At 35.6% G+C, this 16,687-nt stretch overlaps 1 protein-coding gene, 1 long non-coding RNA gene and 1 pseudogene across 4 annotated transcripts in view; 1 reads left to right on the top strand and 2 right to left on the bottom strand.

Annotated features, from left to right (window-relative positions):
* LOC120609320 (uncharacterized) overlaps positions 1 to 16,687 on the top strand; it is a 92,495-nt gene that overhangs the window by 59,658 nt on the left and 16,150 nt on the right. For both annotated transcript variants that reach the window (XR_005654734.1, XR_005654733.1), the window contains exon 4: positions 1,490 to 1,617. This is a non-coding gene — a long non-coding RNA (uncharacterized LOC120609320). The remainder of the gene's footprint in view (positions 1 to 1,489; positions 1,618 to 16,687) is intronic.
* The window catches only part of HECTD2 (HECT domain E3 ubiquitin protein ligase 2), a 64,162-nt gene that overhangs the window by 45,199 nt on the left and 2,276 nt on the right, over positions 1 to 16,687 (bottom strand). For both annotated transcript variants that reach the window (XM_039871745.1, XM_039871744.1), the window contains exon 2: positions 6,188 to 6,317. In XM_039871745.1, the coding sequence (XP_039727679.1) occupies positions 6,188 to 6,317 (130 nt within the window). The remainder of the gene's footprint in view (positions 1 to 6,187; positions 6,318 to 16,687) is intronic.
* On the bottom strand, positions 5,272 to 5,390 carry LOC120609923 (uncharacterized; annotated as a pseudogene).

Genomic DNA, 16,687 nt, shown 5'->3' on the forward strand with positions numbered 1-16,687 from the left:
CAGGTGGTGTTTACATCATTGTCTATAGGATGACTTTTCTGAATATTTGGAAATAAATAATCAAGGTGGGAGAGAGAAAGGAAGAAGGGAGGGGGTAAACTCTGACTCATAGGACATTAGCCTTCAGAACCAAATAAAGCAGTTATATTCATTGGTTTTTGGAGATGGATTTTTTAGTAAGCTAAATGGTGTGTGTGTTTGTAAAACTGAAACAAAAGCATAAATGAAATGTTCTTGTATGGGTCAGGTTAGAAAAACATTCAAAAGTCCTTTTCATAGAAGGTTATTTCTTATGGAATAGATATCTTACATTGGGCATATCTTAGATAACTTATTATAGCTTTGAGATGGGTTTGACATTTCAACAGGGCAAACTGGCCAAAAACCCAGAAAAAATCCCTCCCATACATTTCCTAAGTCAGTAAATCATTTACTGCAAAAAGACTCCATGTACCATGGGCACTGGATCCTGGAGATACACAGATGAACTCAAAACTCAAGATTATAAATGCATTTACTCTCAGACCCAACAATCCCACTTTTAGGAATATGCTATAGATACACCTGCATATGAACAAAACGACATATGTACGGAGTTATTCATTGTGGCATTGTTTACAACAGCAAAGGAATAAACACAACTCATTTCTTTTAATAGTATCTTATTAAATAAGTTAGTTATAGTATACCAATACAATGGAATATGGTTGTAAAAAAGAATAAGGAAGTTCCTTATGTACTGATAAGATAGTCAGGACACAGTAACTAAAAAAACAAGGTGCTCGACAATATATATTTACCTTTTCTCCAAAAAATAGATGGAAAATTAGAGTATTTATATTTGTTTTCATTTGCATAAAGAAACACAGGAGAGAATACAAAAGACAATTGGTAAGAGGTGAAAGTGAGACATATGAAACATACTTATTTTTATCATTTTGATTTTTGAAACACAGTAATGCTTTACCTATTCAAAACTTAACTTAAATGTAAAAAAATAAAAAAGATGGCCCTTTCCCTCTCCAAAACAAAAGCTTAAGGAGCTTACACATCAGTGAAGAGACAGGTAAGTAAACAAATACATGCAGCAAGATACTCAAAGTTCGTGATAGATACATCTCTCCCACATAGTTACGAAAAGCCAAGTGCAAAGCACTCACTCAGACCTAGGGAAGGATCTTGGAGATTTAGTCCAAAAATCAGTTCATTCTGCAAGGAAACCTAGAAATGGGATCATCTGAGGCCTTGGAGATAGTTCGAAGGTAGAAATCCTAAAGTGGCTACTGGAAGTCTTTTTCTCTTCCCAGATAGCAAGTCCTGTGCTGGGTTTCTTCTGATACTTGTTTCCCTGTCTGTCTCTCAAGTTGCTCTTGGAGAGACTGTGAAAACTCTGTGGTACCTCACCTGTGAGTCCATCACAGGACCCCACACACAGATCCAATCACTGCTGGAGGTAAAGACCATTGTGTTCTCCCCTTGGTTATTTCAGACTGCAAAGATCATGGGATGCATCTTTCCAGGGTGTGTAAAACGACACCATTCATTATGTCACAGCGGGGCTCTTCTAGAGTGAACTCACGAAATGGGCTGACCTGGGAGAGGAACAGGGCCCCTGAGGTAAAATATCATAGTTCATGTCTACCCTTCTCTGAATTACCAGGTCTGCAAACATATTTTAAAAGGTTTGGGGAGAAATTGCTTCATTTCTTTTAAAGATGTTCTGTGCTGTTTAAAGATGTTTAATAAGTCTGAAAGGAGTATAATCACTTTAGAAAGGAGGCTACAAAAGAGTAAGAGAGAATGTAGTGCTAGCCCCCTCTGCCATTACTTATTATGTATATTGTTTCTTTGAAAATGTATCATCTCTAGCAGCTGTTATAGTAGGTAAAACTCCTACACTTCTCCGATCTTGAAAAGGACAGCCAACTCTGCAGGCATACCGAGTCACATGGTCCACAGGGAGGAAAGGCATCCCTCAGCTGTTAGGTAAGCCCACGCTGGGCTTTTGCAGCTTCTCTAATACCACTTGAAGATCAGATGGAGAGACAAGCTGTTAGAGAATACCCAGCATAGGTCCTGCTACCAGAGAAGAGGGAGTAAATGTACTAACTGCCAGGAATGATGCATCATTGAGGAAACAATCTTACTGGCAAGTAACAGAGGTTTCCCAAAAGATCAAGGAATTATAAACATGCTTACATTTCAAAGACTTAATCTAACTTGCCATTCAATAAAAGAATTCTTCCTGCAGCAGCCCTGACATAGAAACTCCATGTCACACCTGAATTCAGGCTGCATCCAGACAGAACAGCTAGAAGTCAGTACAAGGAGTTTCGATAAGATAAAGGAAGTCTAAGAGGTCTAGTCCTCTAAAGTGCTGTGTACAAATACTCCAACTTCAGGTTGGGGATGAGTCCAGACTCCATACACTGGCACAGAGGAGAGGGAAACAGACAAGTGGTGGGAGCTCAATAAGTAGACCGAAGTCAGAGTTAATATATCAACCCAAGGAGGCAGGCAGGTTGTGGGCATACAAGCTGGGAAGCTGGCTTCAGAGATCATGAGATTAGTATAGACAGAATAGATTATAGGACTTGGTGTGGAATCAATGGTCTTAAGGTTCCTAACTCTCTGTTGTGGGCTGAACTATGTCCACCAAAAAGTTCTGCTGAAGTACAAAACACCAGGACCTGCGAATGTGGCCTTATTTGGAAATAGGGTATTTGCAGACATAATCAATTTAAGATAAAGTCAAACTGGATTAGGGTGGGTCCTAATGCAGTGACTGGTGTCCTTATAAGGAGAGAGAAATTTGGACACCAAAAGACCTACAGGGGAGAATGCCATGTCCAGGCAGAGACTGGAGTGAGGCATCTAAAAGCCAGGGAACAGCAAGGACTGCTGGCAACCACCCGAATATAGGAGAGAGGTGTGGAATAGATTCTCCCTCAGAACCTTCAAACGAAACCAGTCCTGCCAACACTTGGATTTTAGACTTCTGGCTTCCAAAACCATGAGAGAATAAATTTCTGTTGTTTGAGCAACGAAGTCTGTGGTACTTTGTTACAGCAGCCCTCTGAGGAGACTATTGAATTCAAGGCAAGAAGTGTTTCCTGCTTCCATTTCCTCCTCCCGCTGCCCCTCTTTCCTCTGTTCCATAGTCTGAGCAAGAAGTGCCCTTCTCTCCTTGCTGGAGCCAACATCTCAGCCCCTATGCATGTATTCTTCCTTAATCCCATCCTCACACCGCTTATTGATTCTATCTGTTCATTTTATTATTCTATGTTCCTACTGCAAGTTTAGTCTTTCCCTCTATTAGATTTTTCTCTTAACCATAATACTGAGATTCCACTGTTCTCTTTTTTCTTTCAGTTCAAGATACTCTAAAGGCAAGTCTACATTGCCCCTACATCCTCAAAACTAATCTGCCCTTAACTTCTTATAATATGAATTCTCCTACTAAACCATCCTAAACTGTTCTTAAGTCACCAATGAACACATTAACCACATTTGTCTCAGTGCTTACTCATCTTGTCCTCTCTTGCACTGACATTGTTAACCAGATCTTCTTTAAAAATTTTTATTTTCCTTTGATTTCCAAGTCATAGAACAACCTGATTCTAACTCCTTCAGGGCTCACTTCTTTTTTTTTCACCAATACTCCATTTAAAGAAGGCATTATTCAAAACTACTTTTGGTTCTCTTCCCTTTTCTGTCTCTGCCATTCACTAGCTCTGTAAATTAATTCAGGACCAGTCACTTAAAACTCTTTGTGGCTTAAGTTTCCTAACCCTTAAAATGGGAAAATAATTTCTACCTCAGGTTCATTTTCTTTATTTCTATAATGCTATCACACAATTATAGGTTCGTTTGTTTTGTTGAGGGTTGGGGGACTGTGACATATGAAGACTGGGTAAGACTGAAGTGATGGAATAAGTGTGTGTGTATGTGTGTGTAAGTGATGGAAGAAAGAAGTTATCAGAAACAAAGTTGATAAATGAGATAATGTAAATACTAACCTACCAGAGTGGAGAATAGGTCTAGCACTATCTTGGAGTGTCAACAGAAAATCTGTGCAGAAATAATTTATGCCATATGCAGTTTACGGACACAGGCAATTAACCAGAAACTACATCCTTAAACATTTCTAAGTTCTGTTCTGGTGTGAGGGACATTTAAACCTTTGCAGGTTTGTTTTGTCTTATTACAGAGCAAGGGGTACTTAAAATTATGTGAGTAGTATACATTTCCTGTGATAAAACTATGTAGAGTTGTATACAGAAATAGAACATATTAATAATATACACCCAATCCTACTTTCCGGAGGATATCATTAATAGATTGGTGGGCATCCTTCCATATCTCCTATGTGCTCAAAGAAATAAAAAAGATTTGCCTACACTTAAAAAATTGGAGTCATATTCTACCTATTATTGTGTAACTTGTGTTTTTCATTTCACAATGTATTTTGGGCATTTCTCCTAGACACTTTATATACATATCACATTTTTCTTAATAGAGGCATAGTATATACAATATGGATTACCATAATTTAGTTAACCAATTCATTACATTGCCTTAAATACCTCTATTTTAAACGATGTACATTCTTTCCATATGTCTTTGTATCTATGTTATTTCCTTAGAATAAGTTCCTAGAAATGGAATTACTGGGTCAGTGAGTACACGGACACTTAAAAATCTGATTATATGGCAATAATGTGCCTTCCAGAAAGGTTGTATCAATTTCCAAGACCCATAAAAGTACCAATTTTCAACACTACAGATATAAATTCTTTCATTCTCTGCAGCTGAGTTGGGCAATGTTAACTCATTTTAATTTGTATTTCTTTAAATGCTAGTGAGATTGAGCTTCTTTTCACATGTATATTAACTATTCATGTTTCCTTTTCTGATTGGTCTGTTCATACCCTTTGCTTTTTTATTCTATTGGAATGTTCATTTTATGGATTTATTAATGATCTTTATGAGTCAAAGATATGTTTTTCACTGAGATGTCCTTTATGACTTTTTAAAATTCCAAAGGAAGTTGTCAATTTTCTCATGTATTCAAACTTACCAATTTTTAGTTTTTTGGTTTTGGGCACTGCTGTCATTCCAAGAATTTTATTATAAAAATTATCTCCTGAGTTTTCTTCTAGTACTTTTATAGTTTTTATTATTTATTTATTTAGGCGAGGCAACCCTTGGTTGACCTTATAGATTGCAAGAACCTTGTCAGCTTATGATCCCTTATTTTTTTATTTTTCATGTCTACAACACCTGGTCTTCCTAGGTGGTCTCCCATCTAAGTACTAACCAGGCCTGACCCTGATTAGCTTCTGAGATCAGAAGGGTTCGGGCTTGTTCAGGGTGGCATGGCTGTAGACTATAGCTTTTTAAAAAATCTAAAGTTATTATTTTCAACAGGTAAGCCAGTTGGCCTAATTCAATTTTTTGAATAATTTAATATCATTTGTATACAATATTTTTTTACTAATCTAGCTCCATCTATTGGCTGTCTTGGTGGCAATGCTATCATTAATTCAGCTTTATAATATACGGTACCATGAGAAATGAGCTCCCTCATTTTTTTTTTTCTTGCATCCTTTCAGGCATTTATTCCTATTGACCAAATACAGCATCATTTTCTTAAGTTTCTCCAAAAAAACTGTTGAAAATTTTATTAAATGTAGAGAGTAAGCTGGATATACCTGACATCTCTAATATTTATGTTAAGTTTTTCCATTCAAACCATCTTTTAGTCTTTCAATTAAGTTTTATCGTTTTCTTCATATAAGTTTTGCTCATTTTCTTTTAGGTTTATTTCTAAGTATTTAATATATTTTCTGTCAAATCTTCTAATTACTGTTCAAATAAAGGAAACCTATTAAATCTTCTTATATTTTCATTATGTCTGGCTCCCTAAACAAACTTTCTTATTATTCATAAGCTTCATATTTCATCTTCTTACTCTAGGTAAAATTCACCAAAAAATAATGATTTTGCTTCTTCCCGTAAATACTTACACAGCCTATTTCTTTTTCTTATTGTTTAAATTAATAGACCTACCAAAACAATGCTGGATAATTGTCTACTTTTTTAATAGTCTGAAAGTATACTTTCAGCCAAGATATATAGACTATGTGCATTTTTTTTTTTTTTTTTTTTTTTTTTTTTTTTTTACCATTCCTGATGTTAGGGAAAACAAGATGTGTAGGTGAACTTCTGTTTTCAGTGGCTTCTTTCTTCTGGCTAACAGTTGAAATAAAACTGCTGAAAGTGGAAATTTGGCCTTTGGATCCTCTGTCCAAACCCTAAAAACAGAAAAGTTAACATTGCAGCATAATTCCCACTAGCTATATTTAAATTATTTTATTGCAGAAATCAAAAACATTTATAATAGAGATTTTAATTTGTGATACATATATGGTAGGTAAAACATGTATATAACTTTGACTTACCTTTTCTAGGACCAAACTGTTTTAGGTATAAAATGACAAGTCATATCATTGAACTGCTTATAAATTAATAAAGTTTAGAAACGGAGATAATAAGAGTAGATTCCTCACAGGGTTAGTGTGAGTTTTAATTGAGGTAACGTGTATAAAATAATTAGCACAGCTCCTTGTACAAAGTACATGCTCTATCCATGTTAACTGTTATTTTAACTCTGTATTTAGATAACACTGTTTTTCTGACCTCCACAATTATTTCCAATAGTTAACATGCATGTGATACTTCGCAGGTTGATTCATTGAAGTTTTTATTCTCTTTTGATGCAACTGTGAAAGTTCAGGTAAAAAGATGAACCCTTTAGAGTTCATTTCTTTCTAAGCACTGTGATTCTCCTTTGGATGGACCAAGATTTTTAAAAAATAGTGCCAAGCACTTGGAGATCCTTAAGTGCAGATAACAGAGCAGTCTTCCCATAGCATAGAATCTATATATTAACACGCTTTCCACAAATTAACTATAAAATTCATGAGGTGTAATGAATCTGTTTTTATAATTATAAATAAAATCGCATTATATTACCAGTATGGTATTCACCTGTATAGTTACCTCGGGGCTTATTTTCAGCTCTTTCCAGCTTACGCCATGCTACAACTTCCAAATGCTTAACAGAATACAGTAGTTTACTTCTTAATGTTCACTTCTTTAAATGAGAATTTCTTTTTCATCTCCTCTTTCCTCATTCATCAGCCTTATTTCAATCTACCTTTTTAGAATGAGTTTATATACCACATAGCAAAAACATTTCTCCTCACCAAATATTCACCCTTCCATATTACCCATTCTCTTACAGATAGATGGAGCCATCTGGTTAATAAGTAATTCTAACAGGCCACAAGTAGAAATAACTTTTGTGAACCAGGAAGTACAAATGCGTTTAAGGCGTTAAGGTGGGCAAATGTCCAGCTCCTCTCTTCCTCCACCGAGACAACCATGGGGGTTACAAGTTGAGCTGTTAGAGCATTCATCAGCTTGGGTCCCTGAGCCACTCTGACCAATATTAAATTATACCATTATCAATAAATAAACCTTTACAGTTTTCAAACACTGAAACTTGGGGCTACTTTGTAAATGCAGCATAAGCCAGTCTATCATAACTTCTCTGCAGTTTTTTCTGGTAATCACCATTTCCATAAAAAAATCACTCTTATTTATGCTTGTAATTTAAATTATTCTACTGAAATTATACTTGTCCTCCTATTGGTCCTTCATACTGGACTAGAAATTCCTTATTCATCACAGAGCTTGACATCCATTGAATCTTATGTTAAATCCTGCACTTTCGAGTAAATTTATTAAATTTCTCTTTTAAAAAGACTAGTAAAGTTAACTTGTTTTTGCTTGTTTCTTGGCTAGATTTAGGCTCAGTGAACTGAGTTAATATTTGTGTTAGAATTAGCCTACACCTAGACTATAAAAGTTAAACATATTGCCTAACTAAAATAAAGTAGTCTCCTAATAGATTTTAGTTATCGAGCTGACATTTCAGAATTATAGACAATATCTAGGGTCTCGTACAGAAACTACAGCACAAATGGTGCTCAATAAATGATTATTTCTGTGCTAATAACATACTCCAAGTCATTTATTGAATACTTGCTAAATGCCTACTACTCTAGTAGGTGCCTTAATACAACATTCTGTGACAAATTTAATTACACCCCATTTTAACAATGAAGAAATTGAAGTACTATGCCCAAGTCCACGAAGCTGGTAACTGGGAATTCCAATTCTAGTCTGAATGACCCTGAAATCTGTACTCTTTTGAACAACTAAATCTCAGAGTCCCTTCCTATAGTAACTATCATGCATTAAGGGTTTATTATGTGATAGTAGGTATGTTATACATATCTACCTGTTTTCACAGCAACCCCTTGTGGCTGATATTGTCTCCTCTACTTCTATAGATATATACTGAATGAAATTTAATAGCTTCAGGAGCAACTCGCCTAACTAGAGGAAATTAACATAAGCAGAAAAACAGTGTACTTCAGGGAAACCTCTGATGTCCTAGCAATCTAGGAAAGACTCAATATTTTATTTTCCTCCCCCTTCCTCTACCCCTTCTTAATAAAAGGAGGTCCCAAAGGGCATTGCTTAGTTCACTTGTGGAATCTTCAAATAATGAAAAATAAGAAGTAACTGATTCAATCAACAAAGCCATTTAACAACTATCGGTTTTCTTTTCTAGTAAATTTATAATGTAGATTCCCAATGTAGACATATGTAGACATAGAAAATTGGAGAAAGAGATAAATAAGTCAGTAAGATGCAGCACTTTTCTATGAAACAGTTTTAGTAAATAACATAATTTGTGTAATCTTGGTAAGTTCAAGGAATAAATAAAATCAAATAGGAAAATAAAATCAAAATAAACTATACATTTGAATAAGCAAGTCATTCCTTGCCATAAATATCAGAATACTTAAGTAAGAATTTTATTAATGCCTGGGGCCAAGTTTGCTTATTTGTATGTTTTATTCTATCAGAATATCTTAAATTACAGTGAGAACAAATGCCAAATTTGATGCACTATATATTCGATTTACACATGGTAATCAACAAAAGTAACTGATTTGTAAAATGAGGTCAGTGAATGGCCCCTCAGTATAGAGCTTTGTTTAACTTAGCTATAAATATCTACAATAACTTAATACATCACGGGCCTTTTTTCATTGGAAATTGTCACGATGTTATCTAAGACTGAGCAATAACAGGATTTAGGGAACAATTTAGTTGGAATATAGAATCAGAAACAACAAATGGTCCAATGAGATAAGACTGGAAAGGCAGGCAGGGACCATACCATGAAGCCTTCATGCTACAGCAAGGGTCCCCAACCGGAACTGGGACACACAGCAGGAGGTGAGCAGCGAGCCAGCAAAGCTTCATCTGTATTTGTAGCCGCTGCTCAGCGCCACCTCAGATCATCAGGCGTTAGACTCTTATAGGAGTGTGAAATCAAGTGTGAACCGCACATGTGAATCTAATGCCTAATGATCTGAGATGGAGCTGAGGCAGTGATGCTAGCACTGGTGAGCAGCTGCAAATACAAGTTAACATTAGCAGAGAGGTCTGACTGCACAGAGACCATAATAAATCAATTGCTTGCAGACTCATATCAAAACCCACCAGTGAGTGGCCAGGAACAATTAAGCTGAATCTGGTGGCAGGCTTTATAGTGGCAATTAAATTGATTTACTTCAATTATACAGCTGTATCTCGTGGCATCTGATTCTGCATTATGATGAGTTGTATAATTATTTCATTATATATTACAATGTAATAATAATAGAAATAAAGTGTACAATAAATGTAATGTGTTTGAATCTGTCTGAAACTATCCCTCTCTGCCCTGCCCAGTCCGTGGAAAAATTGTCTTCCATGAAACCGGTCTCTGGGGCCAAAAACATATCCTGGAAGGGGAGAGAGAAAAATCACTGATGACTTATAAGCAGGGAGTGACATGATCTTATCTGTACCTTAGAAAAATCACTCTGGCAGCAGTATAGGAATAGACTGAAGTAGAGTAATACAAGAAGCTAACCCAGGGCTACTGGAGGACATGAGGTCTGAAGTGGAACAGTAGATATAGAGAATGAAAAAGAATGGCAGCCTGGGCCAAAGCAATGGCAAAATGGTTACAGCTAGTTCAGGTCTGAATGTGAAACATAATGAGAATCAGAAACCCCTTCCTTAAGTTACAAATGAATGAAATGAACAAACTAAAATGCCTCATTTCAAATTTCAGGAGAACAGACATACTCTAACATCCCTTCATAAAGAAGAGAGCATATGATTTAAGAATATATGAAAACTTGAAGCCTAGACTGGTTTATATAAATATGTGATTTGTGAGTGATTAAAAGAGGAACTAATGCTCACCAGGCAAAAACATGCTTCTCATACTAAAATAATGATTTTCTTTTCTAATTGATAGGCTTATCATTATGCTGCTGTTATGCAGCAATTATTATGCAAAACTAATATAAGGACAGAACCATGGGAAATGTTGGCATATATAATATGAGCTGACAAAGAGATTAAGAATGAATGGACGAAGAGATAAGATATCCAATATCCAAGGTGATGTGTTAAAACTAAAGATAAAGTTTTTTTTTTTAAAGTGGTCAACAATATTAAATGATGAAAGAGTAGATAGGTCTAAAATGTGCTGCTGAGAATCAGCAACTATGAAATCATGGGGACAGTGGAGGCAACAGATTTAGGAGAATAGTGGTGGCAGAAACTATTATGAAATGGACTGACAGATGAATGGGAACTTAGAAAATGAAAGCAATGAGCAGAGATTGCTGTGTCCAGAAGCTTTACAGAAGGGGAGAAAGGCCAGTGGCTGGAAAGGGACAAAGGTTTGAGGGAGGGTACACTGAGCATGTTATCATGGCTGCCAAATCCAGTGCTCACTTCCACGGTCCCCACAGCATTACTGCTATTCTTCGTGCAGGAATGGCCATGACTGGAGCAAAGATAGGCACAGGCACTCTACTTATGGGTGGCCATCTGTAGGCTGTGTGGCTACTTATTAGGTGGCCTGATATCAAGGGCATTGATGTTTCCTAGTATGTCAGTCAGGAGGTCTTTCCAGATTTTAGATGGAGGAATATGGAAAAGAGTGACTAACCAAAAGTGAGAGAAGAGCAGATGCACAACGAGCAGCCAGTTTTTGTTCTTGTTTGCTTTCTGGTTCTGGTTCTAATCTACATGCATCATTCCAGTAAATTCTCCTTTTCTAAAAGGAGGCATAAATGGCCTGATTTTCTGTTCCTTGTAATCAAAATAGCTCAAAAAACATGAAATAAGATTCTTGGTCTAGTCAGTCTCTTGTTTGTAAGATGACTGTGCTCTTGATACTTTATACTCGAGATGGCATGAAATTACTCGTGGACAATTTTATAGGTTGACAGTGCACTAGATTCATAAAAAAATGCCAAAAGAGCAGTTACCCCATACTAGCTTCTACAAGAGAAATCTTACACATAACCTAATACTTTCATGAGGAAAAATGGGGCAGCATGCTGTACAATGGTAAACTGATTAAAAATTAGAGAATCAAATCAAGAAGCTGTTGGGTATTAATATGACATTAAACTTCAGAGTAAATTAAAGGTTAGAGAACATTACAAGTCTTCTAAGAATCGGATCTACCACAGTTATTACATCTGGTTTCCCATGAGTTTTGACAGTGCTATCTATGAGTCCCACAGAAGGAGAACACCAAAGATGAAGTCCTGGAATGCGGCCAGTCTACAAACAGTGGGCTGGATGTGCTGAAGGATAGATAGTAGCAGATACCCAACCAGCTGTTATAGACTGAAGATAAGTACAAACAGGGAACACAGGGAGAAAAAAACACTTTAAGAATTCATTGAGGGAAAAAACTCAAAATATTTAAATCTGGTATAATAAATAGTAGACTTGACTCTCTAGGCAGAGGCTAACCACGAGTTTAATAAACAGCAGAAAAATTTTACGTAGTAATTACATAACTAATCAAAGATATTTCACAAGTACCTAACATGAACCTCAGTGGTCTTTTTGATTATATAAGCACATAGAGTATATGTAAGATTACAATATAAAATTATTTCAAAAAGTTTAAATAGACAAATACTTATTGAGTACCTGTTCTGCTCCTGTTAATATATAATTAAATACTGTCAACCTTATTTAAAATTTTATTTTAATACAATTAAATACCTGTTTTCAACCTTCACTGAGGAACAGACTATATCGGAGTTCAATTTCTGATTTCCTTACCATATTTTTCTATCAGATGCCAATAAGAAAGATATTCATGGTTTTCCATGATAGTTTTTGTATTGAACACCAAGTTCCATTAAATTCAAAATTCTGGTAAAACTTACTTTGCTCATCTTCTATCCCCAGAAACTGCCTTAGAAGATAAAACATTTTTGTTCACATTCTAAAACAATCTTTGATAAAAGAATAATTGCTGGCTGTTTTATCATGAAACACTTTTAAAAGCCATAATATCTTAATATGTTTGAGTCCCTGAGTTAAAATATTTTAAATTGAATTTCTATGTTTACAAATTTCATTATTCGCAACATTTTAAACTAATTTTGCAAACAAAGTTAAATGCTTGCATTTTAAACTATGTCAAGTGAAAATTAATGTCACATTCTAGATATCTATTTAGTAAGTCAGACTGGCACAAGTTTTATTTACCGAAGAGACAGCATACGACAAATGCATAGTTTGGTGGACTGCACTTTGGTTAGGTCGGCTGTGAATGCAGGTGATTCAGTCACCAGGATATATTCAATTATAGCATCTTATATTTAAGAAGAGATGTATATAATGTGTTTTAGAAAGTGCTATCTTCAAGAAATGAGCGGACATTTTAAAATGTCCAGTAACACTTGGTTAGTTGGAAAATTCACTTACATAGAATAGCTGTCATTGATAATGCCAAATAAAGAGCATTAATAGTAATAGTACAAAGGAAATTCAACATACACTGGGGTAGTGATTCTCAAACTTTCTGGTCTCAGGACTTCTCGACACTATTAAAGATTGTTGTGTGCATGTACCAATTCTTTTAAAATAACAATAAACCCATTTATGGAAAAATAACTATTTTCCCAAACAAGAAAGTGAGAAGAATGGCACTGTTTTACATTTTGTAAATCCATTTTTTAATATCTGGATTCTTGTACCTGCTTCTGCATTCAGTTTTTTGTAATATCATGTCTCATGAAGCCTTTAGAAAACTACACTGTAAAGTCATAAAAGAACATTGGGAACAAGACAAGACAAATAACACCTTGGTATCTCTGTAAGAGTAGTTTTGACATCATAGACCTCCAAAAGGATGTGAAGGACCATACTTTGAGAATGGCCACAATAGGGATAAATGGTAATTAGAACTAAGAGTGAATTTAAGAAATCTTGGGAGAATGAGAAGATACCATTTACATATGCAGTCTAAGATGGCCATTTGCCACATGTGGCTAGCAAGCATTTTAAATGTGCTAGTTCAAATCGAGATATCTAGTAGGTGTAAAATACACAATTTTCAAAGACTTAGTATGACAAAGATAAAATATCTCATTAAGCATGTACACTGATTAAATGTTGAAATGGTAATAAGTTTCTGGATATGTAGCATTAAATAAAAATATTAAAGTTAATTTTACGTCTTTATTTTTATTCCTTTTAATGTGGCTATTAGAAAATTTTAAATTACATATGCTGTTCACATTATATTCCAACTGGACAGAGCTGATCTAGATAGATTTTCCTAAACTAGATCCAACCTGACATACAATCTTAGGAAAAAAAAAGAATAGAATTATAATTCTGATTCATAGTCTCCCTGCATCATTTTGGAAGAAGGGATTTGTAGAAAGGTAACAAATTTAAGTACAATAAAAAATACTCTATAGATGAAGAATAAAAGATGCTTGAATGAATAAAAACTGAGTTTCTTGCTTTGATAATTTCTGATATGTATGTAGGGACAATGGCAATTTGAACACTTCTGGCCACATCTGAAATTTGTTTTTCAAATCCAAGATGAATATTTTGGTAATAGATTAAGTACTTCAGTCTCAATGAGTCCAGGGACTACCTATGATGCATAGAAAAACTACTTTATAAGAGTGTGAGTGGCTTCCTGAGATACTGAGCAAAAGTTATTGTGTCAAAATATTGGTGAAAAAAAAAAATCCCCTTTATATGTTTTAAGTTAAAATAAAAGGCATTTAAGAGATTCTGCTTTATACTCTTAAAAATTATTATGTGTATGCGTTATATTTTTAAACAAACTGATCTAAACTACCAGTTATGGCCACATCAAATAAGAGGTCTCAAACGTATTGAGAGTCTACAAAGGAAACTATTTTAGGCCCTGTTACTGGGTAAAGATATTTTGTTTTTCTTTCTTGCATGTTTCTTCACAGTTCCCTGGTAGGATGCCGGGTTATAAAATCAGAAGTGTTAACTTTGTTCTACATCCTTCTATTATGATGTGAAAAGTTAGCTACTTTCAAGGTGAGAACTTCCCTCCCAGACTAAACACCAGCCCAAATGGAACTGCTTTCTTTAGGTGGGATAAACCACATCTTTCAAAGGAGACTAGGAAAAAGGATGTGGATTCTGAAATAAAATTGTGACACCAAAAAAAGTCAAAATATAATTAATCTTACAAAAAAACAGAAGATTAACATGACTTAATATAAAAGAAATGTTGGTCCTGGAGCTCAGAAATTTCAGGACTTATTGGGAAGGCAAGGTGGCATAAGAGATTTTATTCACTTAATTTATAACACAGGAAAAGAAGAAATTGCATCAATAGGTTATTATGCAGTAAAACACTACCTTTACAATGTGCACTTTGCTGCAGTTACAATTCTTCAACCAATTTCTTCTTTAGTAAGGACATCTGGATCAAAACCAAGTTAATTTGAAATACAGCTTTCTTTTGAGTTGGCTTAAACTTCAGATTGACTTTTCAATTCAACTGAATTAGTAAAATTTCAGTAATTTCTATTTTCAAGGGGCACATTGATTTATTACAATCATTCCCCCAAAAATGTTTTTTGACCACGTACAAAATGTCACCAAGTTACAAATAACAACTTAGGAACAACCAGTTATTCATAGAAGGCTTCGGAGTCTAACATTTTTGCAGCAAGAGGGGATCCTTTACCCATAGACTAAACTATACTAGGAAAAAAAACCAGGAGAAAAAGAAGGGAAGGGAAATATATGTATATATGTATGTATATGTATGGTGTATTTTTGTAATATCCGTGGTTTACTAAATTGCTTAAAATGCCTTTGCCACTGTAGCTTTCATTCTTTGCCATCTCACCTCTTGCTTAGAACATAACGAATGAAGGGCACAAGATTTTCTATATATAAGATTGTTCTAAACACCTAGATAGTCAGGGTTTATGTAAGTTCACACATGCATACGTTTATTTGCAATGATGTTGGGTGGACTGTCTTTTTATGTAAATATTTTTCTCGGAAAGAACTCATCTGGAAACTAAAATCTTGTCTTTACCAATCTTTCTCTTTCATTCCTGTTATCTAGCTAGGTTCCACATCATGTGGATTCTTCAATCCCTTTCACCTTATCACATGGCCACCACCCTGGTGGATGCACCGACCATCTCAGGGATGAACTTCAAAGCTCCTTCCTTCGCACCCTTTCTCCTCCCTCCTCTGGTCTAACTACCTCTAATCACTACCAATGGTTTCATTATGTTGTTCCTCTATTTCAGAAACTCCAATGGCTTCCCACTAATCACAGAAAAAAATGTCCAAATTTCTTTGCCTAGTAATCTGGCTCCAGCCCCCATGCAATCTTACTCACCTCCCACACATTCCCCAGCATGCTTCCATTGGGCTTGCTTTATTACTCCCTAATTCTTCCTTTTAAGCCTTGTTCATGTTGTTTTCCCCACTGGATTGCTTTTCCCACTTTCTTTTGCCCATCCAAGTCCTATCATCCTTCAATGGCCAGCCAGCTTAAATAATTACCTTTACTTCAAGGCCTTTCTGCACAGTTCTGCACACATTGATTTCTTTTCTCTGATCTCCTAGAGTGCACATTGTTTCTATGGCTCATTGTGGCCTTTACACACTGCTTTGCTTTGTGATGTCTTCATATGTTAGCCCTGCCTACACTGAGGCAGAAACCTTTACAAAACAAACAAACAAAAAACCATGTCTCTATGTAACATCTAGCCCAAAGCTAAACATAATAGATGTTCAATAATTGGTAGTTACATTTTGGCACAGCAGCTCCACAAGCCCATTTGTACACACCTGACATAATGTATACAAACTTCATTCTTGTTATTGACTTCAGATTCTCTCCACATACCCTATGTTTTCCCTCAAATTCTTCCTCTCACCTTCTACCTACTTGACAAGTCCTCTGTCCTTCACTGTGGGCAAACCTCCCACCAAGGCCTTCCCCACCTACTGGTGAACTCAGTAATCACTACAGGTCTCCTGACTTTCTTTCCCCCTGGGAGACCAAGCATATAACTTCTTGACTCAGGCTTTTCACTGCTATAACTCGGAATTCCAGCTCTAGAATGTCTAACAAATACACGAGCGTGCGTGCACACGCACACACACACACACACACACACTCAAGAAGTTCCTCATC

The sequence above is a fragment of the Pteropus medius genome, unplaced genomic scaffold, assembly GCF_902729225.1.
Source record: "Pteropus medius unplaced genomic scaffold, Ma_sr-lr_union100, whole genome shotgun sequence".
Taxonomy (NCBI): domain Eukaryota; kingdom Metazoa; phylum Chordata; class Mammalia; order Chiroptera; family Pteropodidae; genus Pteropus; species Pteropus medius.